Source organism: Camelus dromedarius, chromosome X (genome assembly GCF_036321535.1).
Source record: "Camelus dromedarius isolate mCamDro1 chromosome X, mCamDro1.pat, whole genome shotgun sequence".
In the NCBI taxonomy this organism is placed as follows: domain Eukaryota; kingdom Metazoa; phylum Chordata; class Mammalia; order Artiodactyla; family Camelidae; genus Camelus; species Camelus dromedarius.
The window spans coordinates 100848535-100874770 of NC_087472.1; the positions used below are offsets into that span (position 1 = coordinate 100848535).

Here is a 26236-nt window from a genome sequence, read left to right on the forward strand (position 1 = left end):
TTAAATGTGAGGTTTGCAAGAAGATCATTCTAAAAGCAATGTGAAGACTGAAGAGGGAAAGTTGGAGAGATCAGTTTGGGAGCGCAGTTCAAGTGAAAGGTGGTAAGAGTGAAGGAGGCATTAAAGATGGAGAGGAGAAAAATACAGCTGGGCTTGACTGCTGAGAACACAGATTGGTTCAAGAGATAATTCATATACTCATCGAGTCCCTACTACACGTGCTGGGCGAGGCTAGATGCTGGAAATACAGCAAGAAAACAGATGATTTTTGACAGTTAATTTAAAAATAGACAAAATAATTACATACTGTGATAAGTGATATGATGGAAAAAGAAGGGTGCTCTGGGAAACACCAAGAAGGAGGTGGGGAAGTATGGTGGGAAGTCAGAGAAAGGGGGTGTTCTTGGAGCTGAGATTTATAAAATGAGAAGGTGCCAGACATGGGAAGTGCCTTTCTGGGAGGAGCCACAAGTCCCAAATTTATGAAGCTGCAACAACCTTGGGATGTTTACGAAAGTTAGAGAAAAAGAAAGGCAAGTGTGGTGAAAGTCTGGAGAGGGAGGGGAATGGGAAGAGGAATGAGCTGAGGTCAGGGAGCTAGAAGGGCCCAGATCAGGCAAGGTCTGCTGGGAAGGAGTCTGGACATATTCTAAGTAAACCAAGAATTCATTAGTTATGACTCACTTTATATCTGAATAGAATAGATTTTCCTTTCTGCTGGGCTGAGGGCAAGCCCAATTTACTGTCATATTTTCAGCATCTAGTATGCCAAATGATCACTAACTGATCATTTGCAGCCTAATTAATGGTCATAATTTGGCTATTTGTGGCAAAAATAAAAGGAGAAAAGAAACTTGCTTGAGGTAACTCAGATTTAGAAGAGAGACAGAAAGCAGGAAGAGAAATGAAAGAGAAATGTTCGCACTTCTGTTCCTTCATCTATTCCTCACTCACCAAGCTGAGCAGGAGGGGTACTGTGTTGGGCACTGTGTGTGTGAGGAGGGGTGCTCTTCAAAGGGAAATGAACCGAGGTCCAGAAAGTCAAAGGAAAATAACAAAGCGCTTTACAGGTGTCAAGAAAACATAGTTTGAGAATTACACATTTAAGAGAAAGAAGGGGTGCTGGTGAGCTTATTTTATAGTTCCCACAAGGACCACCAACTGGCATGTTGGCCCAAACAGGGTAATTGAAAACCAAAAACGCAGCTTTGGGGGTAGGTGGAAGAGAGAAGCAGTCTATAACTGGCCACTCCAGTAAAATGCCTCTGTGACTTGGTTAGCCCTCATTTGGGGAAAGTTTATACTTTAAGACCCTTTTCAGCATATTTTCTGAAAACAAGTTTTGTACAAAGTTAGCAAGTCCAGAAAAAGCTCCCCACTAGTTTGGAAAGAAGATGTGATGTTTCACTGTCAACAGACAGACAAGAAATAACTCACTAGAACAGCACCTTTAAACCTGCAGAATGAGAGTATTCATAGTCCTCCTCAAATCACTATAAATGTTTGCTCAAATAAGCAACAGCCATTTATACATATTTGTATCTTTTGGGGATGCTAATATTTTGCATAAAGAAACAGTCTGAGATAACCAAAGTTTAGACTATAACAATGCAAACACTAGAAAAGATTTTGAAAAATTGGAACTTACAAATTAGGAAAAATATTAGCAGCTCCCAGTTTCAATTTTAGACTTTTAAAAATTCACAAATACTATATAAGATTCAAGAATAAAATATTATAATGGGGATTATAAGTATTGTAATAGGAAATGGAATAGTATTCAATGGATAGCTTAGCACTCTATTGTGCAATGAACAATGATTCAAATACTGCTGTACTGATTCCATTTGGGGTTTTAGCAAAGCCTCTTACCCGGAGCCCGTGGAAGCGAGGATTACTGTAGAAGAGCTTCATTTGCTCAGATGGAAGTGGTCCTAGCACCTTCTGAATAGTAAAAAGTTGGTCAATTTCGCTTTCTCCAGGAAATAAAGGTTGTCCATCACTAAGCTCCCCAAGAATACAGCCCACTGACCACATGTCTACAGACTTTCCATAGGGAGCTCTGAAAAGCAAACGGAGAGATTATCTTGGCAACTGAAGAAATACATTTTAATAATTTCCAAATTATTTTGAACAGATTCATGATTTAAAGCACATTTGTGTATTTAAGGAATTAGAAAGTACTACATGGACAAAAGTGAGGCTAAAAAAAAGGAATTATGGCTATCAAAGTAAAAATTCAGAACACAAGTGAAAAAAAATCTATGCTAATAAAGCCATGGGTTTAATAACAATTTAGTCACTATACACTGATTTGAAATCTATTCACATCTGGATATATTTTTAACATGAAAGGCTTAATAAACCCTAAATACAGCACACATGTCTGATGAGTTAACACTTGGAGAATGAAATGCTCCCAAGAAATGTATTTTCTAGGTAACTATCCTTTAGCTCTCCAATTATCAACAAGTTACACTTATATGAGTTCAGCCTATTAAAATGTACCACTGACTTATGTGTCTTCTTAAACAACAAACACTGAATATTATTTAACCTCTGACTGCACAGAGTCAAAACAGCTAAGATTGTGCTAAACTCCACTGGATTATTTACTTCAATCTATTTGTACCATTTGTTTATAGAGCTTTATGACACCTACTTCCCTTAAAGCATTTTTTCCACTTATTTGGGGGTTTATAGCTATTGTCCAGAATCTGAGTTTACCAGAGGGCTTTTGGAGTATTACTGTTGCTAATAAATGGAGGCTATACATGAAAATCTAGGTATCCGTCAAAAGCTTTGTATGTATACACCAATATCTATAGCCTTAAGTCAAATTATATATGGCAGTTTAAGAAATCATATTTTCTTTAGTTTCAAACACAAATTATGTAAGCTTAAGAAGGGAAAGCCAAAATAAAATACCTGAAAAAAATATGGGATGAAATTTTAGAATGCCATAGTGATATAGTATTAATATAAAACTTTTAACAAATACTCTAAAGCACTTTTAACATCATACAGAATGAGTTTCTAGGATAATAAATCACTGCAATAGTAGTTCAATATTTTATTTATCTCATTTCCTCCCACAAAAACCTAAGAACCATATTAGGAAACTTCATTTAGATTTTTTTGGTAGCTTGTTGGGAAGAGAAGGATACTGATCTTTCATACAAGTATGAGAAAACTTGTGCTAGATGGAGAAACTTATGGAAAATCTTTACATACCCACCACAAGCTATTTTTCTTCTATCAACTATTTTGAATAATTTATGCAGCTGTAACTGCTCTGAGTGTCAAGGACAAAATGTTGAGAATGTACAAAAATATGTAAATTCTTCATGTTAACCAAATATCAACGGATATCAATGGGATTTTTATACAAATAATATGGTTCTTTAACTAGTATTTGACAATCATTTAATCAGCAATATTCAATTTGGCCCAAATTAGTTGGAGTCCCTACTTTTGGTAGCTCCCATATATCTCAAAACATAACCTCAGTTTTCCAATAGTTATTATTAGGCAACAAACACTCCCTGAAGTTTCACAATAAGGCTGTCCTCAGAGTGAACTCTTCAGGGCCATCTTATAGACAAAAAAATATTATAACAAGTCCTTCCACATCCTTGAATTCTCAGATGGGGTTCTAAGAATGATCTACTTCATACTCATTTCTTCCTTGGCAAATACTATCTGGTAAATTTAAACTCCCAATCTCTTCCAAAGAATGGACAGATGACTGGACTAGGCAACAGAGTGAGTCCAGACAGAGGTACACAGGAGAAACACAGACAAAAGAAAATCAATCCTAAATCCAAGTTTAAAATTGAGCACAGAAATTCTAAAATCTAGCCATACAAAGAGGTATAATAAAATGACTAGCCACCATCTGTATCACAGGATAAAGCACAAGCTTTTGATTTCTTAAAAAAAAAGTAAAGCTTTCAATAACTGACACCAATAATTCTTATAGGCTCTAGGTCAGCAATGAAACAAGAAATACTACCAAATGGCTGACAGGCACTGGGAAATCAACTGTTAATTTCAAAATAAATCCTCAGTGAGTAAACTTAAACACTATATGACTATACCATCATAATCTTCTGAAGAAATACAGAAATTCACATTTCTATTATATAAAAAGTATCTTTCAAAAATTAAATTTCTCATGCCCCCTAGATACATGTACAGTACACTAAAGAAAAGAGATGGAACCTATAATTTGTTCACTGGCCATCATTATCACCATATTTAATTTTATTTGTAGAGTGTGCCTTCTATCTCCATTCTTTGATGGTCCCAAAGAAGAAAATACAATCTAGGAAAAATTAAAAAATAGCACAACTAGGATAGGCAGAGAACTATTAATGAAACTATGTGATGGAGATCATGACTACAGGCTCCTTCTTAGGCTCTAAAGTTAAACATATTAAAAAGAAAAATAATCTTATCAGAGGACCTTTTTCTAGTGTTGACAGATGAAGAGCACTGAAAGTGGAAGGGTGGCACAAAGTGGATGGATATGAAGGTGTTGCTGAGAAAATCATCAATGTAGTACTAGTCTGAATAGCCATTTATCATCAAACAGGATTTACACTGTTCAGAAGAAAAATGGTATTTGGTTCAATATTTATAGCCCAGTAGCTAGGCATAAGCGATACTCTGTAAGTATTGGCTTTTTGTTTTTAAATTGAAGTATCATCAGTTACAATGTGTCGATTTCTGGTGTACAGCACAATGTCCCAGTCATGCATATATCCATAAGTATTTGTTGAATGAATGAATGAACAGACCGATAATCCAGAATGTCACATTCTTAATGTGGAAGATTGTTAACAAAGATGGTAGCGATAATTCCCTCCATTTCTGAACACCTGCTACTTTGTTTTTTGGTTTTTTGGGGGGAGGGGGCAGGTAATTTACTTATTTACTTATTTTTAATGGAAATACTGGGGGCTGAACTCTGGATCTTGTGTATGCTAAGCATGCACTCTATCACTGAGCTATACCCTCCTCCTGCCACTTCGTAATATGGCTTTGCCACTCTTCCCATCAAGGGGTGAAGTTTATTCCTCCATTCCTTGAATCAGGGCTTAGCCAAATAACATGCTTTGGCCAATGAGGCAAAAGTCATACAAAGAGGCTTGAAAACCACCATTGCTTTAGGGCTTGCCCTCTGCTCAAGGAATTCTTCCATTATCATGTGAATAAACTTGGACTAACCTACTGGAGGATGAGTCCCCATGGAACAGAGATGGTCTGTCCCAGTTGAGGCCCCCTCTAAATCAGCCAGCCTCCAGACGACCTGCTGACTGACTGTAGCTACATGAGCAACTCCAACTGAGACCAGGAGAAGAATCATCCAGTTAAACTCAAATCGCTGACTCCTCCAAACTGCTGGCACCCAGAATTGAGTGAATAAAATGGTGCTTGTTTTATGCCATTAAGTTTTTAGATGGTTTGTTACACTGCAATAGGTAACTGGTGTTTAATTAGCTCAAGTTCTTATCTTCCATAGATGATCTCAAAGCTAATGATGGAGGATCAGCAGATATGTAGATGCCATTCTATTTGGGGAGGGTAACTCACCCAAGTAAGAGTTCTGGGGACCGATACCACCTGGTGGCCACATATTCTGTATAATTAGCATTATTGCCTTCTGATAGATTTCGAGCAAAACCTGAAAGATAGCAAAGCCCAAAGGTGAAATTTTGAAAAAGAATTTCATGCTGACAAAATATTTCAGTGCTAGTAATATCTTCAAGGAACATCAAAAGAATATAATGATTGGTACTGAATGGGCTGTTTATTAACAGTGCCCTTGTTACTTAAAAAAGTTAGTCCAGTGTTCACACATGAATTAAAATATACAATATATTGACTACAAAACCAGTCTCTCCTCTAAGATAAAGAAATCCATGTTTTTGAAGTCACCGCACGCTTTTATAAGCATTCAGAGCGTATTTTAAAATCAGCTTTTCCAATAAATGAAAATCTTAGGAACAAAACAAAGTCTCCAGAAGAGCCAGAAGTCAAAGCTAAACTAGCATATCACAGACAGCTATTAAATCTGCTATGTGGGACTTACATAGTATTTGTGTATTTATTATTCCTGATCAGCTCTGGACATTATGTAAACAACTAATGCTTGGGGTTGGCAATGATAGAAACAGAGCAGGCCAAAATGATTTTTATCTCCAAACGTGATTGAGAAGCATATTAGGGTATCTTAATTACCTTATAGACTATTGCTACTTTTCCCCTTGCAACTCTTTCATAAGGTTTTGGGGTCACAAAATAAACTGGCAGGTTTTAATTATCCATCTAACTCACCAAAAACAATTTATGGGTTCATTGTAAAGAGAATCAGAATATTAAAATTAAGGTGTATGTCAGTTTCCAAAAGTGTAAAATGATGTTTCTTAAAATGGAACAGTAAAAAAATAAAAATAACCATAGCAAAAAACCCCACAAAACCCCTAACTTCAGTTAATCAATACTTCTTTGTAAGACATATTTAGAAGAAACATTTGCATTTTTTATTGGGATTCTTCAAGGCAGACAAAGGAGTTACACACTCTGGGAGGGAAAAAAATTAGTAAGTTCTTACTGGGGATGAACAGGGCACAAAATGCATATGTGGTACTGCCATGTGGAAGCCATGTGCCATTTCTGACCATTTAAAAATAACTTTTCTTTAAGAAATGATGCTGGACCAAGGATACTCTTCCTCTTATACCATTCTACAGGCATCCCTTTGTATTTATAACTTTAGCTTCTAAGTACTTCTTAGGACGTTTAGGTACAACAGGACTCTTCTTTGCAATATTTCTTATTATCATAAAATATGAAGAAAATTAAGTTCTGTAAAACACTCTTCCTCAAGCAAACAGGTTCATAATATTCAAATTCTTTGAAAACAATGAGTGAAAACAGTGACACATGCTTCCAATTGCTGCACTGGCCAAAATCGACCATTCTGCTCCTATTTCTCACCTGTGCAATCCATCTCCTAAGTACTAATCTAACTTTTGCTTATGGTAAGGAGATACATTCTCATTTATAAGTGGAGGTTCACAATGTGTGCATGATTAGCTGACCATAAGAAAAAAATAAACTTTTTTAAAAGTCAAGTTATTTTTCAGCATATGGATTAAGCAAAAATATAGTTTTTAAAGTGACCCATGACCTAGACATTCTAATTCATAGTTTTAAAACTTTTCTGAATTATTTTAATTTAAATTTTTAATAGTGCTTAATACAGAGTTTTATATACATGAAAAACTACAGTTTTCTACTGGGAGAAAGTACAACTCAAAACTTCCTTACATACTCAAAAAGGTGTTGGAAAATCATACATCAGTTACTAATCTCATTCACTGAGCATTTAAAGGGAATAAATGGAATTGTTCTAAAAATGTCTTTTAACCTTACAGATACATAACTATTGCATATACACAATATATACATATTTACATAGTTATTGTTTCAGTGTTTGTGATTATGCCTAAACAATTTCTGTCAATATTTAAAATATTTTTAAAAAATTAAAATCCTACCCAAACCAGAAGGCCATAGTGGTATTTCCTAGAAAATCCTTTTTCTGTGGTCACTGAGTCCTGGGCTTATGAATATATGTACATGCACGAATTTGCTTTGAATTCTCATTAAATAAATACTGTATGGTGAATTTTTTTTAAATAGTAGATAATATGCCTGTAAAAGCTACCTATGTGTTATAATTAATTCTGTACTTACAGGGCTCAATTTCTTTTTAACTTACCAAAGTCACACAGTTTCAAAACATCATTGTGGCTGATTAAGAGATTTTCTGGTTTTATATCTGGAGTATCAAGATTAAAAAACAATTATTAAAAAAATGTTCCATGTACTGCTGATTGACACTGTTAGATCACTGTAATGACACTTAATTAGAAATATCCAGAATAATCTGAATAGAAACCTGTGGCAGCAAAAAGCAGAGTAACACATTTTATGGTGGTACATAAAACTTTCAGTTAATTTCTTTTTGAGAAAAATGCGCACCACAATTTCAAAAATATTTTTTTCCCTTTATATCTTAGACACATTAATTGGATCTCTAAAATGAGTTTAAGAATGATTGAATCTAGGCCACCATACTTCAAGGAACTGTTTTTAATTTATAAAATACTAATGATACAAAATTTTGAAGACAGAGTATAAAATATTTATACAAGATAACTTAAAAATATACACTGAGAGTAAGTAGATGGCATTATATTTACTAGAGGAAAAAATACATATAAGATACATTTTCTGTTATGATTTCCTGTATAATTTCTCTCCATATATATCTCCTTAGTTTTTCTGTGTGGTTCACAATTACAAATGTCTAGTGCTGAAGCTTTGCTGGATGAGTCAAAATAAGATTTCTCATTTTCTTCATGGATCTTTTGAAGATGTGGTGGGAGTTAAGGAGTAGAAATACACAGAAAATGCAGTTTAATTCCCCCCTTGGGAGGCATCTCACAATTCTATTTTTAGAGTAGCTACCATCTATATCATATGTTAGAAGTGAAAATGGACAAAGGGAAGAGGTAGGAGCAAAATTTATAGATTTCAGAATCATGGTTTCTACTGCTACTTCACAAACATTAATTCACTATATATTTAACCAAATCACAGTATCACTATGGAAAGGCAGTTAAATCAGTTCCTTATTAATACCCCCAAACTGTAGTAGAAACTGTTATTAGAATCACCCTAGACATTGGATGTCCAGTTGACCTGGAGATCTCTCCATGCCACCAACAACCTTGATAAGGTAACTGCTATGTATTTCTCTTGCATTTGACTTTCAAACTGTCTTTTTCCAGAAATAATAGGAGTTAGCATTCTCCATATGATATTTAAGCTATTTTTAAAGTGAGACTATTTTTAAAGTGATATTCCTATGTGTCTATACAGATAAATTAAAATGCAGTATTCATTTATCTGATAATTCAAAAATGAGAATTGGATATTGCAACATTTTCTGACAAACATCTTTTAGCTTCATTATCCTATCAATTTGTGTCCCTTTAATATAAAATTCTGGAGTGCAAGATATTATCAGAAGACAGATGGTATAGAGTCAAAGATGGTACTGAGCAAATAGTTTCCCTTTTATTGCTATAAACCACCCACTTCATGGCAATAAAGAACAAAATAAAACAATTTATGGAAGTATAATCATGGCCTTTATGCAACATTGGTCATGCCTGCAACCTGCGAACAATGGGCACTTTTCACTTACAGGTAGAGAAGATCAGGGGGTAAAGGCAAATACTGGAGATCGTGGTCTAAGAGGGAATGAGAAGTCACTGTCAATAGGGGTCAGTGACTTAGGACCACCTCTAAAGCCTGATCCTGGGTGGTTTCACATTACCTGGTCTACCTGCAAGACCAAAAGGCAATGGAGAGGATCTTTCCCCCACTAGGTAGGCTTCAAAATTTACATTTGTTGAATTCTTTATATCACTAGGTGCTTCTACTGTTGAGAGTGGATCTGGTTATAGAAACAGAGATCTCACCATAATATCCAAATAAATTTGCAGTCCATCCTTTTGGTGATACAAAAGGAGACTAGGAGTCCAAACAATGTCTCATATCCTGTACTTTCAAAATGTGTTTAATTTAAATGGAATGTCAGTGCCTACGGAAACATTAAGATAGTAATATACGAAATATTTTATTGTTAACTTTGATATTTTCCTTAATATTCTCCATTTCAAAAATTCCATACTCACCTCGATGAACAATATCATTCTTATGGCACCAGTGAATAGCTTTGATTAGCTGATAGATATAACTTTTTACTTTTTCAGGTGGAACTCCATTTGGCATTTCTTCCAGCAACTCAAGCATATTCTAAAAATTAAACAGAGAGCCATTAATCTCCAAAACTAGGTAGGCACATGAATCATGTATTAGCAATTTTAAAAAGCACCTTGGATGATAATTCATCCAATACACAGGATGCATTTTTAAAAACTGTTTTGCTTTCTATCTACAACCTTTTTCATGCTAAAGCAGGATACTGTATTAAATGCAGATTCTCTTTTAAGAGAAATTCCGTTTTTACTATTCTCCAGTGTTGTCTCAAAAAATAACTCTGGGCACTTTTTTCACTCTCCCTAAAACCTTTCAGGCATCATTTTAGCATAATGTCAAGGAAAAAGCAACACAAAGTAGAGATAAGACAACTGTAATGTATAAAGGAGAGGGGAAATAGTCATTTTAACATAGTGCATTGTATATCTTTAATAGGACTTTGCAGTAAAATCAAGCCTTGCAAATATTTCTGGGCGGCCTGGAAAATATTCTAGAAGAAATGATCCCTAAGATTAGCAGTGATCAATACAATCAGTACAAAAATTTAGAGAGGCTAGAAAATACTGTTGAAATAAAAATTCACAGACTCCAAACAAATCAACATTCAAAATTCTTCGTTTGGAGTCAGACCATTCTTAAATTCATGCACAATTTTTTAAGTAGAAACTCCATTTAACCAGCTTCCACTGAATTCCCAGATTAACCAAACGTTCTCCATTCCTTCTGTAAAGCACAGAGCCCAATTAGAGATTATTGTTTATTACTGTAAGGCCTACAGCACAGTTAGAGCTTATTGTTTGTAGATGACCATCAAGGACAGCAGTTCTCAAAGTATGATCTGTGGATCTCTGGAGAGGGGTCTCAGACCTTATAGAGGATCTATGAAGTCAAAACTAAAAACTATATTCGTAATAACACTCAACTGTTTGCCTTTTTCATTGTGTTGGCATTTACACTGATGATACAAAGCAATGATAGGTAAACTGGTGGCACCTTAGCATGAATCAAGTCATTGGATTCTTCAATGCCTTATCCTCACAGTTTAAAAAAAAAAAAAGAAAGAAAAGAAAAAAGAGTAAAGGATGCCTTTGATGAAGCAGGAAAAATTATTATGTTTATTAAATTTCAATTCTTGACTACATGTCTTCTTAGGAATCTACATGATAAAATGAAGAACACACATAAAACACTTCTGCTGCATATCAAAGTATGATAGCTATCCTGAGTATGTAAAGCACTTGAATAATGGAGTTGTAAACTGAACTAGCCATTTTTCTTGGGGAACACTTTTTACTCAAAAGAATGACTGACAAACATATTTTTGTTAACATGTAATGGGTTTATTATCATTATTTTCTAAATGAATTAAATATTTTTATATTGCTCAGTTTTGACTTCTAATATGATAAATATTAATAGATAAAACCCACATAAATAAAAAGCTCTTAAGTTTCCCAATGATGTTAAGACTGAAAAAAAAAAAAACTGAAAAAGGAGTCCTAAGACGAAAAAGTTGTTACTCTAGTACAATTCCACAATTTTGCTCCCGTCAGTCAAGTTGTATTCATATAAACAATTAGTTGTTTGTTTATTACACTTTCATACTTATTTATAACAGATGCACTTGTTATTTTAATATAATTAAATATTATATAAAGCAATGAATTAATGTTTTTAAAAAAGAGTTGCTGTTTATAAGAAAACAAAATTTAATACTCTGGAAAGACTTAATAAAGGAAAGCCACTACACATACTGCTATCTAATCAAATGTGAGTGGAACAACTATAAAACTAGCAAGGGACAGTGGTGGTGGTGGTAAGGATTCTGCACTGAGATTGCTTTGCAATGTTTTTAAGCTTTCACTTCACTTTAAAGAAGCTGCCACAGGATATAACTGATGTATTATGGGTAGAATGTTTTCAAGAAAGACCTATCAGAACTTTAACCAGAAGATCAATACTGGAAAGGCATTGACCCTACCTCTAAAGAGTGGAAAATGACTGTATATTGATATGTTTTAAGTTAAACTAAAATGTCTAAAATATATATGCATCATTTTTAAATGATTATCCACTTTAATTGTCTTTTTAAACTAACAAATGTATGGGACAGGAGGAATAAGGGAGCTTTGTAATAAAGAAAATAAATTGTATGTCTCATTTCATATTCAACTCTAAATTTCTGAGTTATAGAGAGGAATGTTCCCCAATATCCATTCTCCCTTACTAGAGTAATACAGCTTGTAAGTGGATGCGTAGGTGCCCAGAAGGAAGAGTACATTTCCCTTCTGCTTTGCAACTAGTGTAACCATGCAACTAAGTCCTGGTCAATGTGATGCAAGCTCCATCTTGACCGTGAGGACAAGGGCCACATCTCAGGGGTGAAAGAGAAGAAAGGCAGAAGCAACCTGGGTCCCCTATGGCTGTGGAACAGAGTTAACTGCCTACCTTTTGTATTTGTACCTGAGAGGGAAACTTCTATTTTGTTTAAACCACCGTAATCCTGCATCTCTGTTATAAGCCCCTATCCCTAAAAGCATCTTTCTCCTTGCCCTTGAGCCTCACTGTCAATCATCAGGCACTGACTGATGGGAGGGTGTGATGGTCACCGTCCAAATCGTAAGGCCAGCACAAGAATCCTAGGCCTGGAGGTCAGAAGTCTGGAGTTCTGGTAGCAGCTCTGCCACTTACCAGCAGAGAGATCTCAGATATGACATACTGTCTGATTCACAGAGATGATTTCTCCATTTGTTCATACTAAATTGTTATTAACCATAAACAATCACCATGAGTAGAACAGAAATAAAAAACATAAGAAATAGATCTGTCAGAATTTTATCATTTGGCAGTAAAAACTGCAAGCCACATGATTATTTTTGACAACTGATAAATAATATAAAGAGCATCTGATTTTATAGCAATACTTTTTTTAATAACTTTTTTAAAAAACTTCAAATTTCAGTTTTATTTTGGAAGGACAGATCCCTTAGGAAAACATCTAAATTGACACAGAAAATGAAACCTTTAAACAGATTTTAGGAAAGAAAAACTTAAAACAGTATTTTGAAACAACAAAGAGCCTTGTAATATTTTTTCAAGTTTTGCTTGTAATAAAATTACTTTTTTTTTTTAATTAGAAAAATAATCTGTAAAGGTTGACTTAATTGAAAAGTCACATTATTGATCAGTCATCTTGGCAACACTGCCTTCCGTTTTGTGATGATGATGGTGGTGGTGATACTCTGTCATTTACGATATAGAAAGCACCTGGGAATGGACCTAAAGCAAACATAAACCTCTCCAGTTTTAATCCTTTTTAGATAATAACATAGGAAATCAGCAGAAGCCACCTATTTACTCATTAAGGAAATCTCTAAAAGGTCTGTCTGGCTCCAGTTTATTCTACTCTTGTTAAGGCACTGATTTAGGTTCTTGACAATAACCAACTGCTGTAAGTCAGCTGCTGTCAGAGAAATCCATAGGCCCATAATATTGTTCACTAAATTAGCCATTTGCCCTTAGGTCATATGATTTAAATTGTCACTAAGAGTTAACAATAAAAAAAAAAAAATACTAAAGCAAGTACACAGACAACTTGAACATTGTGTGCTGTTCTTCTTTTCTCCCATGCTTCTAATTCCTTACTTGTGGTCTCATCTACCTCCTCAATCTTCACCTTAAGGCTCCAGGCACATCTTCTTCCCTCAAATAAAGCCACGGCAGTAGCAATTCACAAAAGGCTGCTTCATGAGCCCACTCATTCGCCACCCTACGTCTGACTCAGACAACCATCCTACGCTCGCGAGGTTTTCTTACACACACCTCTATCATCTGTACCATCGCTGTCTCTCCCTCAGAGAGGCCTTGCTAAAGTTTAATTAAAATAAACCAAGTCTAAAAATTGCTTGTTGACGATAGATCCTAAGACTTCAAATCAATAAACTGTTTAAACTTAAGATTATCTCTGTACAGTTAAATTGTACAAAATCCTTCAATGTATTTCAAGACTTCTAATGATTATGAATAATATTTTCATTTTAAAGTCTCAAGATTATAAGCAAATTGACAAGTCATACTAGATAATAATACTTCCTTGAATAGTATCAGAAACAGTCCTAAATATAATCAGGCAAATCTCCACTGCATCAATTAGTGACTTACTTTTTCAACATACTCAAACACCAAGTACAACTTCCCCCTCCGACGAAATGCTTCCTTCAGCTCCACAATGTTTTCCTGCTTGAGAGTACGAAGCATTTTAAGCTCTCGTAAAGTCGTTTCTTTGACTTCTTCATTTTCTAGAATGTAAACAATGGTGAATAGAGTAAAATTAAAGCTTTCAAACCACTATTCAAAAATTTCTAACACTGAAAACATACCAATTTCACTTTCCACTTTGAGTACTTCTGCATAAGAAGTCAAAGGATGGAATCTTAAATATCACATTTTCTAAGAAGAAAAGGCTTACTTGACCAGCACAAACCTAATTTTCTGCTTGTATTTTTTTTATATTCCTTATTGCAAAGTATACAAGTAAAACACAGACTTATAGATATGATGTATGAATCCACTGTCATTTTAACTCTCACACTACATACTGAGGAAGAAAGAGTTTAAAAGGGTAAAAAGGGATCAACTGCAACAGTGTCCAGAGGAGCCTCTACGCAGCATCTGTAGTAGTTGATGTTTTTAAGTTTGGCCTGAAGCTTTGGCTTAAAAGAACATTTTATTCCTCAGGCTGCACGCGAGTCACCTCTGTGAGGCATCCACAACGCAGCTCACAGTCAAGCTGCAGGAATTCTAAGGATGCCCAGTCTTCTCTCTGAACAGTGGCTGCTGCAGGTTCCTGCTGTTCTCCTGTGGCATGTCCATGTGTCCACCCCAGATGGCGTAGCTGTACTGGGATGGAGAACTTATGCTGGCCCAATATACCTTTCCATATTAACTCCACTCATGAATCCCCACAGACAAGGAGGGAAGACAGAAGTCCCATAACTCTAACAGATCAACCAGCAGGGGAGCAGGGAAGGTAATATTTCATTTTAAAGGAGTTTTTATAATAGTTTTAGATTTAGCCAGGAAATTCTGTCATGTTTATGTATGAATATACAAGGAAGGACATAGGTTCATAATCCCTTATCTGCAATTACAAAAAATTAAAAAATCACTCTAAAAACTGAATGCTTTTTCAAAGTTTATGGCAAATCTCTTTAGAGGCAGAACCTGAACATGAGATCACCTATAAGCCTTTGCTTATCCCATTTAGTATGAACATTCATATGTTAGGCGTTAGAAATAATAGCTGCTTACAGGGTGCTAAAGTAACAAGCCATATTTCCATTCTAGAATCTAAAAAGTATGAATTCTAAAATATATTTGGCCCCAAGATTTTGGATAATGGTCAAAATTATAGCTTGAAAGCCTAAGTTGTGTGACCCTCAAGTTAAGGTGTATCTAGGAAAGATAAGTTCAGGGACAGGGACAAGAAAGATGAAGAAACCTCTGAGGAAGAAATGCTTCATGAGCAAGGTACACAAGAGAAAAAACCTGAATGGGGCCAAAGGGGAAGGGGAGATTCGAAGTGCAGTGCCAGGAGTACTTCTCAGATTATTTTCTATTTCAGCTCCTCTCCTAACCCCCATTCAAATGGAGCATAAAGAAAAGAGACTAATAAAAGCACGGGCTTTGTAATAGCACCAGAGTATCTGTAACAAACAGGAAACAAAGTCAACATCCCTCTGTGAACTGGTTACACAAGTGAAATATTCTCCTTCAAGAAAACTGTTGGAGAATGCCAGAGCACGCATTAAGGAAGGAGACAGAAACTGTCTATCAGAAGGCAGGACATAGCAGTAGCAAAGACCGACAGGGGCATAAGCAGTAAACTAGCCCAGCCCATTTCAGGAGGGTCAACTGGGAACTGGGTACTCACAGGGCTCATGTCATGCATGAAACAGGAAGGCTACCTGGCAATAAAGGCAATGTGTATGATGTGATCAAGGGACTTCCCAAAGTGGCTTAGAGGCTTGTTGCAGGGACAGAGGTCCAGCTGTTTTGCCAGTTGGGGCCAGGCCAGAGAAGTGGTGTTTTGTGACTGGCAGAACCTACGGAAGCGAAAAGCCTTTAGTCCTATGAAGAAGGCTAACCTGCTTCTCTGCTGTCCCATCTGAGTTCCTCCTAAAGTTGGAGAATTCAAACTAAAATCCACCTGTCTCTAAGATACAGACTGCCACACAGATCTCAGTAAGTAGCAAATGATCTTCTAACAAGGAAGTAATTCAGCAAGAGACACCTATACTACTCATGACCTGGTCCCTGTCTGCGTTTCCATCCCCATCTCATGCCCTTCTCTCCCTCCTTCCCATTAGTCTTTTGGTTCCCAAAATAGCCCCAAACTTTATTTTTCAACCTTAGGGCCTTTGAACGTGTCCCCTCTGCCCAGAACTGTCGTTATACTACCAGACTCTTTACAAGGCTGGCTCCTTCAGGTTTCAGTTTAAATGTCACTCGATCACTAAACCAAAGCAAGCCTCCATCCCCATTAGTCCTCATCACAGTACTCTGACTTTTCTTTCACAGATTTTCTCATTATTTGTACTGATGCATTTGTTTGCTTACTGGTTTACCATCTCCGTGGCCACCCCTGCTAAACTGAGAGCTCTAGGAGGACAGGTCTAAATTCAACAACACACACCCAACCACCTAGGACCAGACCTGGCACAGCGGGGATCAATAAATACTTTCCACATGAATGCCTTCACTGGTGCCATGAGGAAATCTTTCCCCATACGTAGTGAGCTCTAATTCCCCTAAGACATGGGAAGCAGCCATGTGATAGCTAACAAGAGGCACTTTGCCCTCTCAGTTTTGAGGACAGTGCTTTCAATCTTCTCTCTCCAGAACTTTGAAAGGGCAGCTTTTCAGGCAATAAAACAAACTGAATTTATTTTCCCCTCTTCACCTCTGTCCTTGGTTGTCTTCTACATTATGTGACTATGAAAAATGGAGGCTCCAGAAAAGTGATAGCACCACGGGTCAAGAACACATACATATCTAGTCACTAGGAGCATCCCTAAGCTATGCTGGAGCTGGGTACAAATAAATGTTGCAACAAAGTCAAAAGTAAATACAGCTAGTATATCTTTCTAATCAAATGCTTGGCAAATTCTTGGCACTGAAAAAAGGGAGCTTTGTATCATTAGGAACTTGTGGCAGTTTCCCTTTGCTAACAGATAAAGCCAAATGGCTATCGTAGGGAGGAAGGTTGAAGTAGGATTTAGGAGACCTAGATTTTGGACCCTTATAATCAACTAACACTGTGACATGTGACTTTGGGCAAGCCATTTAACTTTTCATTCATAAAATAAATAAATGGGCACTCCTCCCCACCCACACATGCACCCTAAAAATCCCATTCTTTTTCAAATCTACTAATCTATGATTTTGTTTCATTAAAATCTCATTGATTATGAGCCTAAACTTCACTGAATTTTGGTACTTTGTTACACAGACATCATTCAAATCTATACTGACTTTGTTAAACAATGGTCAGAGAGAAAAGAGAAATAAATCTTCAAAAAGAAGCTCACAAAATCACCTAGCATGCACAGCCTAAACCACCTCATTTGAGCAGTCCATCTTGTTTAGGAAATGAAGGCTTGTGTAATTTATGCCAGTCAGTTATTAAAAGTTGAGGTAAGCTCTTTGGCACTAAGATTGTAATGAATGGGAACAGGTAGGAAGCAGGGTTATTAATTCCCCAAGTGCAAGCAAAATGCACACTCTTCATTATTTGGAATTCCTATCATTTCTGTCCCTCTGAGTACTTTTAAGTACTCAGTTCCTGGCGTACCCTGTACTTTATGGTGAATACTGTGGTTTAACTAAATGATCCAATGGTGGGGGGAAAAGGAATGCACATTCCACTTACACATGCTTCTCTCCTCAGAGGTTTAGAAAGCAGCAAAGCTGTTCAGTGAGGCAGTTTTTTAAAGGTGGAAACAGCCCACTGAAGTGAGCACAAAACCCTGTCAGGGTAAGTAATGGGGAAGTCACAAACAGTAGAACATGGGGATGGAGACAACATGGTGTAAAGCAGTGAGCGAGTTTTGGAGAGTGAATCAGAACACCCAAGTTCAGGTCTAGACTCTGCCTCTGCTTAGCTGAGTGGCAAAGCATCACAGTATGGGTGGAAGAAAAACTCAGTGAAGATCCTGGGGTCTGTGTCTTAGTTTCAGCTAATCATATACTAGCTGTGGTCCCTCAGCTGTAAGCTGGAGTGTGGTTCTACTAGATGATGCTGAAGGTCCTTCCAGCTCTAAATGCTGCTACTTTCATGCGATTCCTGCTTATGTGCATGCCGATGCGCTTTGTCATCAGTTACCACTGAGGGTGGTTTTAGCTTAGTACAGGCAGCCATTCTTCAAAGTTATATAAATTTTACTGAGTGATGACTAAATGGTAGGGTAGAAAAAGAACATTAAGTAAAAAAACAAAAAACAAAAAAACTAACCTATTTCTAAGCTTGCCAGTAAGGCAAGTTAACACACCTTAAAATCAAGAAAGGAGATTCACTAAAGTAAAAGGAAACAATTTTCAAAAAGAAAGATCATAGGAGCAAAATAAATGCAAAGAAAAGTATGTGATGAAAAGAGAAAAACCTAAAGATGAGCAGAAACTCTTTTGTAACTCTATTTTTAAAGAACTGTGGGCTTGGAAAAGAAATCCAGAAATAGCTGTAACCTACTTTATGAAATCACAAACCTGACATTCTTGTATAGCCGAAGAGGCTCCCCAAAATGGACCTTTTAATAGGTATAATGTATGGGGAGCCAAGCCATCCTTGCACAAAAACCGTAAGAGTGCCATGTTTGAGCCTGGCTGCCCAGACTGAAGAGGGAACATCAACAGGAGGGCAAGTAACATGGTCAGGAGGTTTTGAACAGTGTCATTGTTGTCATGTATACCAAAAATGATGAAAACCATTAAGTCTTCAAAGATGTAGACCAGGTAAAGCACAGTGGAAATTTATTAAATCATGAAAGGTGCAAAATGCACACCAAATCCTAGAAGAATCCCTGAAGTATGAAAGAGACTCATTTGGGTCATTAAAAAGAAGTGTTGAAATCATGACTGGCCAGAATGTTCAAGCTTAGTTACCTGAATTCCCTGTTTAACCAAGGGTTGGAAAGTTTGTCTCAAGGCCTTTCTTACAGAGAAATCAGGTTCTTGAATATAAGGGCTAAAGGTTATGAACGCTTGTTGTACACAAATATACAAAATAAAAGACCAGAGTTCCCTCGATCCTGAGATCAGAATAGAGCTTTCTAGTGTCTGGGTAAAAATAAGGATGAAATAAACTGGAGGAAAGAGTACATGATCAATTAAACATTTTCTCATGATTAAGAACAGATATGTCCATTTTAAAAAAATTTATCTACAGAAAACATAAGCAGCAGCAGGATATGAAATGCAAGCAGTTTTATTTGATATAAAAGCAAAGACACAACCAAAATTCCATCTTAACTACAAACTGCTACACAGCTCCCTAAAAGTCAGCCTCCTCGCCATGTATGGAGATCCAGTGACAAGCAGGGAGAATCCCTCCCCATCCCATCACCTATACATTCAGGGAAGACTGAAAAGTTCAAATAAATAAAAGATGTTGTCACATCAAAGGATGCAAATGTTTCTTAAAAATAAATTTTAGACCACATGACTTCTTAAAGGTTAAATAGACATTTTTAATTCTTGCTGGTCCAAAGCTATCTAATCTAAATCAGTGCTCTTGGATTATTTAACAAATTGAGGATAGCAGACACTGGTACCTATGTTTACATGAGAATGATGATCCAACAGTGATAGAAGATTATCACCTGAACATTTCACTGCACAGGATTGGAGTTACAGGAAGGGTAGGATAATTAGGCTAAATTTATCACTATACATAGTCTGAAAAGTACCTTTCAACTAAATAAACTCTAGTATCTTTTTGGTTGTGGTCTTTTTTTTTTTTCTTCTCAGAAAATCCAAATACGTACTGAGCAGAATTAACTTTATAGAAACTTCTGGTTGGCTAGCTATTTATTAGTTAATGTTTCTCTATGGGAACTTACATTAATGGACAAGTTTATAATACTATTATTCAAGGTATCATTAAGAATTCATTATCCGAGATTCCACATTTATGATGATGTATAAAGAAGCAAAAGTCATCAAAACAATAAAGTATTAACAAGTGAAGTGATCTCAAATAAAACTGCCATCACTCAAATATTCGTCCCTTTTAACAGGAACTTTTATTCCCACCAGTGTGTCAAAGTCTTTCAGGGAGAATCATAGGCAAAGACACCGATAAACAATCTGATGAAATTTTATCAGCTAACAACTGGAGAATAAAAAACCGACAAGGATGAAGACAGAAAAACAGGAACACACAAAAATGAAGAAAAAATTGACAAAGTCTTTTGTATATTTTTAATGACCTTTTTATCGTGAAAGTCATTCATGACCTAACCTAAAATTTTACTATAAAAATTGCTCCTCCCCACCAAAAGATAACACTTGATTCTTTCTTCTAAGAAACAGCTCATAGTTGCTATAACCTAAAATGTATTAACTATAAGATAAACTTATTTTCATAATTTTAGTTCCATTTTTCTCAACTTAAAGTCCCAGTCAAACCTTTTAATGACTATGAAATTTTGAAATTGAACTTCTTGAACTAAATAGTGGTCTATCTTAAAATGTTGTTTAAAAATGTTTATAACAAATTTGTGGATACATATGAATTTAACAAGAAAACAGGACATCATCATAATCTTTTAAAGCTAACAGAAGGTAATATATACTCTCATGAAATACCCCTTGTTATCATCAGCATGTGAATACTTGATTAGCTTGAACATGGGACAGACCAAGTTTAGATCCTGTTTCAGTTTAATTATGTTTTCACAGGATTATTTCATTATCTTCACAAAATTTTTAAACACTGGATTTGGAAAAGTCACTATTATATCAAAAGAATATATTCAGAAGACTAATAAAAAATTTATGAGAGCTATATGACAATAGGGCAACATTATAATAAGACTCTATTTTTTATTATAATTGGCCTGGCTAAAATTCAAGATGATAAATTGATTCAGAATTAAGTGGTTTACACAGGGGTTAAATGGACATCCTCACCCGCACAAGACTATCTGTGGACCCTTCACACTCCAAAAGGGCAGTTTACCACACATGTTTCCTTACTGTCCATTAAGCAAGATACTACTCTGGCAGGAGAAAAAGGATACAGACAGATGTGAGATCTCCCAGAGAGAAGTGGAAACAATAGGAAAGTGTGCCTAGGATAGGCTTGGAACTAAAAAGTTACAAATAACTAAAGATGTCTTCAGATTCTACCAATGAAATGTTTAGGAAATGTCCTTATAGAAGTATGTATAGGCGTTCCTACAGGCGTCCATCTGCAAGGTGGGTGTGGTAACTGATAATGGCCCAGCAGAGATGACAGCAGAGTGGATTCATGTTTTGTCAGCTCAGTGAAATAAGGACTAATCAAATGTTTCCTACAATGCCTGAACTATCCACACAATCCCGGGATGCCAGAGCGAGAAATCATCTCACCTCAAAATTATACAAAGACATCCAGGCACTGACTGCTTTCCACTCTGTTTCATTTCTGTTTATTTACAGGTCTCAATTTTACTAATAGGTCATAAACTTCTCGAAAGTATCTGAACCTGATTTACTTTCACTGCACTTACAGCACCTCTGTCAGTGCTCAATGAATTTCAACAGATACACCGCTGATTGCCACTCTTAAAGTATTGTAACACAGGGACAAATATATCGTTTACTTGAAGCTAAGAATTGGTATTCATAGGAGAGAGATTGTGAAGAACATGGTATGGAGTTTTTTTTTTTAAAAAGCAATGACGTGTGGCCTAGATTGCACAGCTTTTCAAAAATTTGATGACAATTATTATTTTTGGTGGTAACTGACGCTTGACGATGTGCCTTACAAGATGAATGCACAGCCAGAAGTCTTTACATGCTGACAAAGGTTATGCTTTGATCTACTGTTGCAACCATTCTTTTCAGGAGATCACCATTTGTTTCTTGGCCACCTGCGGTTAGCCCAAAGCCAGTGTTCAAAGGGCTCATTTTCAATGGTCTCACAGTGGGCTGGCCTGGGGCTATTGCTTCCTGTTAGACTACAGGTACATCCTTTGAAGCAGGTTTTGTTTTTGTTTCTGTTTTTAAAGGACAAGCTAAAAGCATTTTTTAATCAGTTCCCTTTAAGGCTGCCAAGACAATGCTAAAGTTCCTGGCTGATGTGCATGTGCTCCACAGAACTAGCACAACAGAGCTGGTTTACTTCAAATACTACTGCATCTACCCCAGGAGGGGTGAGCAAGCCCCTCTTGGTAATAATGTCTGCGAAGCCTCTAAGGTACGGGTGATGACACTTCACCAATACAGAGGCTGTTGTCTTACAGTACTTAGTCAATGTGTGCTGATGAAGGTAGGCTGTGAAAGCTACTGTCACTTCCAATTAGATGTGAAGGTTAATGCTGTGCTGGGGCCTCTTACCCTTGCAGCTCTAGTGTTCAGATGGCTGGTTGTGACTCATTAGTGGTGAAATCAACGTATTCGATGCCAAAATAGGCACTTATATGAATTTATGAGCAGGAAAGTCAAGAAAATTGAGAACCTCACAGTAGTGAAATACATAGTTGTGACATTTTGCTTCAATTACATATGTGACATTACGTATGTGGATACTGGGTTAGGATGTAAAAAATATTGCTACTGTGTCTCTGTCAAAAAAAATGAAAAAGTGCTTCCTAGAGCTTCTTAAAGGCCACACTTGTCTTTGGTCAGTTTTTCTACTTGGCTATCTTTGGATGGCCAATATTCCGGATTTAAAACATAATGATCTACTGAAATCCTTTATTTTTTCTTTTGTACATTACTTTTTTTTGGTATATTACTTTTGTTGTTGTTAATACTTTATTTTAAACTTTCTTGTCCAGCACAGGGTAATTTTAATACTCCATCTGAAATGGTCTGGATGTGTGACCAAAGCCTCCAAGTATGGTACTTCTTCTTGAAAAGCTTTTATTCTCCCAATGAGTCAGTCTAAATACTCCTTCAATACTGTCTACATATGACTTATCCTTGTATTTCTAGCTAACTAGGAACCAGAGAACATAGTAACCAATACCCAAGTCTTTAACTCAGCACTCGCTACTTGTGTGAACCCAAGAAGTATTTACTTCAGATAAGTTTTCTAATTTTAAACTCTTAATATTTAGAAACAGTATAAATATCATGTCTTTTATCCAGCATTTGAAGCAAGATTTCCAATGTTGACTATACCTTAAAACACAAGATGAATTTACTAATATCATGAGATTTGAAAAGATTCACACAGAAGGAACTAAATGTTTCAAAGCAAAGTATAATGATTAATCAGCTATATTCACTTTCTGAGATTGAAACTTTAAAATCTCAGGAACAGAGTTTAATCAGCTAGATGTCATCTCTTACATATTCTATTCACAAAAACTAAATTATAAAATGAAAAAAATATATACATACCTTCACTGTCCTTGAATTTCTTGATTGCCACAATTTCATGTGTTTCCTGCAAAGGAAAAGAGGCAGAGGGAAAGTCATTCTCCAGTGTTTTTCAAACTGGGAATCCCAACTGTCCAGGAATATATTCTGAAACAGAGTAGCAAGAATCCAGAGAATAAAAACATAAATCCTCTTCTTCCCCAGTCCCTCATTTCTTGGTTCCAAAGTTCTCTTACCTCCCTGCAGACACTGCCAGGGGAAGGAAAAGGAGAAGGGGGAGGGGCTGGGAGACCAAGAGCAGAGATGGCAATAGAACATGGATGAACCAGCAGATGTCTTGAGACTACGCCAAAATTCCAGGATGACTGACAAGAGACCAGCATCGACACTGCCCTCTGAAACCCAGGGACACATTTAACTGAGCTTCTAAGACCAGAGAAATGGCTTCTACAATACTTGGTGGTTGCTGGTAGCAGAATGCCTCTTCCAAGGCTCCTCCCTTCATTTCTCTCTTCCTAACAAACCTATCTAGTTGTTCACCAGCCCCCCTTCTCCATTGATAGCTATTTCAAATCCAAAGTGAAATAAGCATTTGCCACCAAATACCAATCACCAACTTCCCCCTGTCCTTATTTAGCTCTCCTAAACAGAAGTAGTTGGTGAGAAGAACCCTACTTTAAACTGGAACATCACAAATTTTTTTTTTTTTTGGTCTTTTTTAGTTGGCGGAGAAGAAAATAAGGGCTGGAAAGGAAATGGAAATGCTAAGGACTAAGTATAGCTAGGCTAAATAATTCATGTCTAATATTCTAATCTATAAAAGGTTTTGGTAAAATAATATATAGATTCTTCAAAGCCAACATGTCCTATAGAAAGATCTTCTGAATGACTCAGTCCTGCTCTTTTTGACTCTAAGTGAGTATACTTTCAGATCTGTAGGAGCAAATCTTTTAATAAAACTTTGTTCCTGCATCAAAACAAAGACTTAAAAAATGGACGCAATCCTAGGCAATAACCAATAGGGTACAAAATCATTAACTTATTAAAAATATATGCTGTTCTCCTAGATTCCTTACAAAAGCAAGGGGAATCATAAAAATGAGGAGGGAAAAGAAAGAAAAAAAAAAGTGACCATTTCAATCATGCTGAAAGACAAACCTTGAGTTGGAACTATGTCTGTAAATCAAACCCTTTCTGTTTCTCATATGCCCACTGAAAAATGAAGAAAATACCAGCCTTCATATTTGTGTTAAAGGGAAATAATTATCTGGAAGTGTTACAGGCTATTGAGGAAAAAGATTCTTAAGATTATTGTGCTTTTATTTTTAATGGAGGAATAGAATTATAGAGTATAGACAGTTTTGGTGATACAATTTATTTGTACATTAGCAGACCTTTTGACTTAAACTCAGCCTTCCACATACTTTCTGACATTGCAACTGTTTCATTACCGAGAAGGAATAACTACAAAGTCAAAGTAATGTAGAGGATGATGAACTAGAATATTAGTACAGGTAGGACCAGTAACTCTTCCTAGGTATGCTACTCTCTCTTAATACACTGACATTGTTTTCTTACCCTGCTCCTTTTTAAACTGCTCTAGCTAGCAACCCACCTATGGCCTAAGGGAAAGAACAAAATCCTATCAGGAAACTGCTCACAGCACAAAGAAAGGGGCAGCACATCACATCCAGGAAGAGAGGAGGACTGCTCAACATCTCAACTGAGTACTGTTCCAGGTAGCATTTCATCCTACATTTCATATATATATATACATACATATATACACATACACACACATATATCTACATATATATATACATACATATATATATACACACACACACATACATATATATTTTTATTGCATCCTAAGCATTAAAACTTTGACTGATTTTATAAAAGGTCTTGCTTAGTTCAAAACTATCCACTGATATGACTACAAATTTAAATTTATGACTAGAACCATCTAATTTATCAGGTTTTTTTCCCCATCCTGGCATCTCATAAATAGAATTTACAGTAAAAAAAAAAAAAAAAAAAAAAAAAAGTTGCCCAAAAGGGGGTCAAATAAGGTGAATTGTTTATTCTTTAATTTATCCTTTAACCAATACCATTGAAACCCTCTTTCTCTTCAATAAACATACACTTAATATGGTTTATATATTTAATTACAGAACAAAGCCAAACAAGAACTTTTGTTCATAACATCAATTCAATATTTGGTGGGAAACACATGCAATTAAGGGCAGAAGATGCTGGAAAAAATCTAACATTTCACTTTTATTCAAACTACTTATAAAAATAATGCAAACTCATTACAGAAAATACAGAATACAAAGAGTATAAAAACTTTAAGAGTATAAAAGGTGTACAAAACGAAACAAACTCTGTAACCCTTGCTAATAACATTTCGGTATATTTTCTTCCAGTAAATTTTCCTCAAATTGCAAGAGCATATCGTATTTTGTGTTGTATGTTGCCTTTATTTCAATTGATATTGTATAAGGACCATTTTGACCTGTCATTAAATAATTTTTAAAACCACCAATTTTAATGGATGGTTACTTAACCAGTCTATCAATGTACCTATTTCAACATCTACATCTTTATTTCCATAAAATAAATTCTGTAAATGATTTAACTTGGTCAAAGAGTATGAAAGATCAAGGCTCCTAATACTGCCAAACTGATATCCAAAAATAGATCATTCACAGTTCCCTTCACCAGCATATGAGAACCCACTCTACAACCGTAGCCAACACTAAATACGATCGCTAAAAAA

At 35.9% G+C, this 26236-nt stretch overlaps 1 protein-coding gene across 3 annotated transcripts in view; it reads right to left on the minus strand.

The window, feature by feature from the left end:
* Positions 1-26236, minus strand: part of CDKL5 (cyclin dependent kinase like 5) — a 162268-nt gene that overhangs the window by 35345 nt on the left and 100687 nt on the right. For all 3 annotated transcript variants that reach the window (XM_064483357.1, XM_064483358.1, XM_031445801.2), the window contains exons 4-9: positions 23473-23518; positions 14026-14162; positions 9780-9900; positions 7793-7852; positions 5599-5689; positions 1873-2062 (exon numbers count right to left, since the gene is read on the minus strand). In XM_064483357.1, the coding sequence (XP_064339427.1) occupies positions 1873-2062; positions 5599-5689; positions 7793-7852; positions 9780-9900; positions 14026-14162; positions 23473-23518 (645 nt within the window). The remainder of the gene's footprint in view (positions 1-1872; positions 2063-5598; positions 5690-7792; positions 7853-9779; positions 9901-14025; positions 14163-23472; positions 23519-26236) is intronic.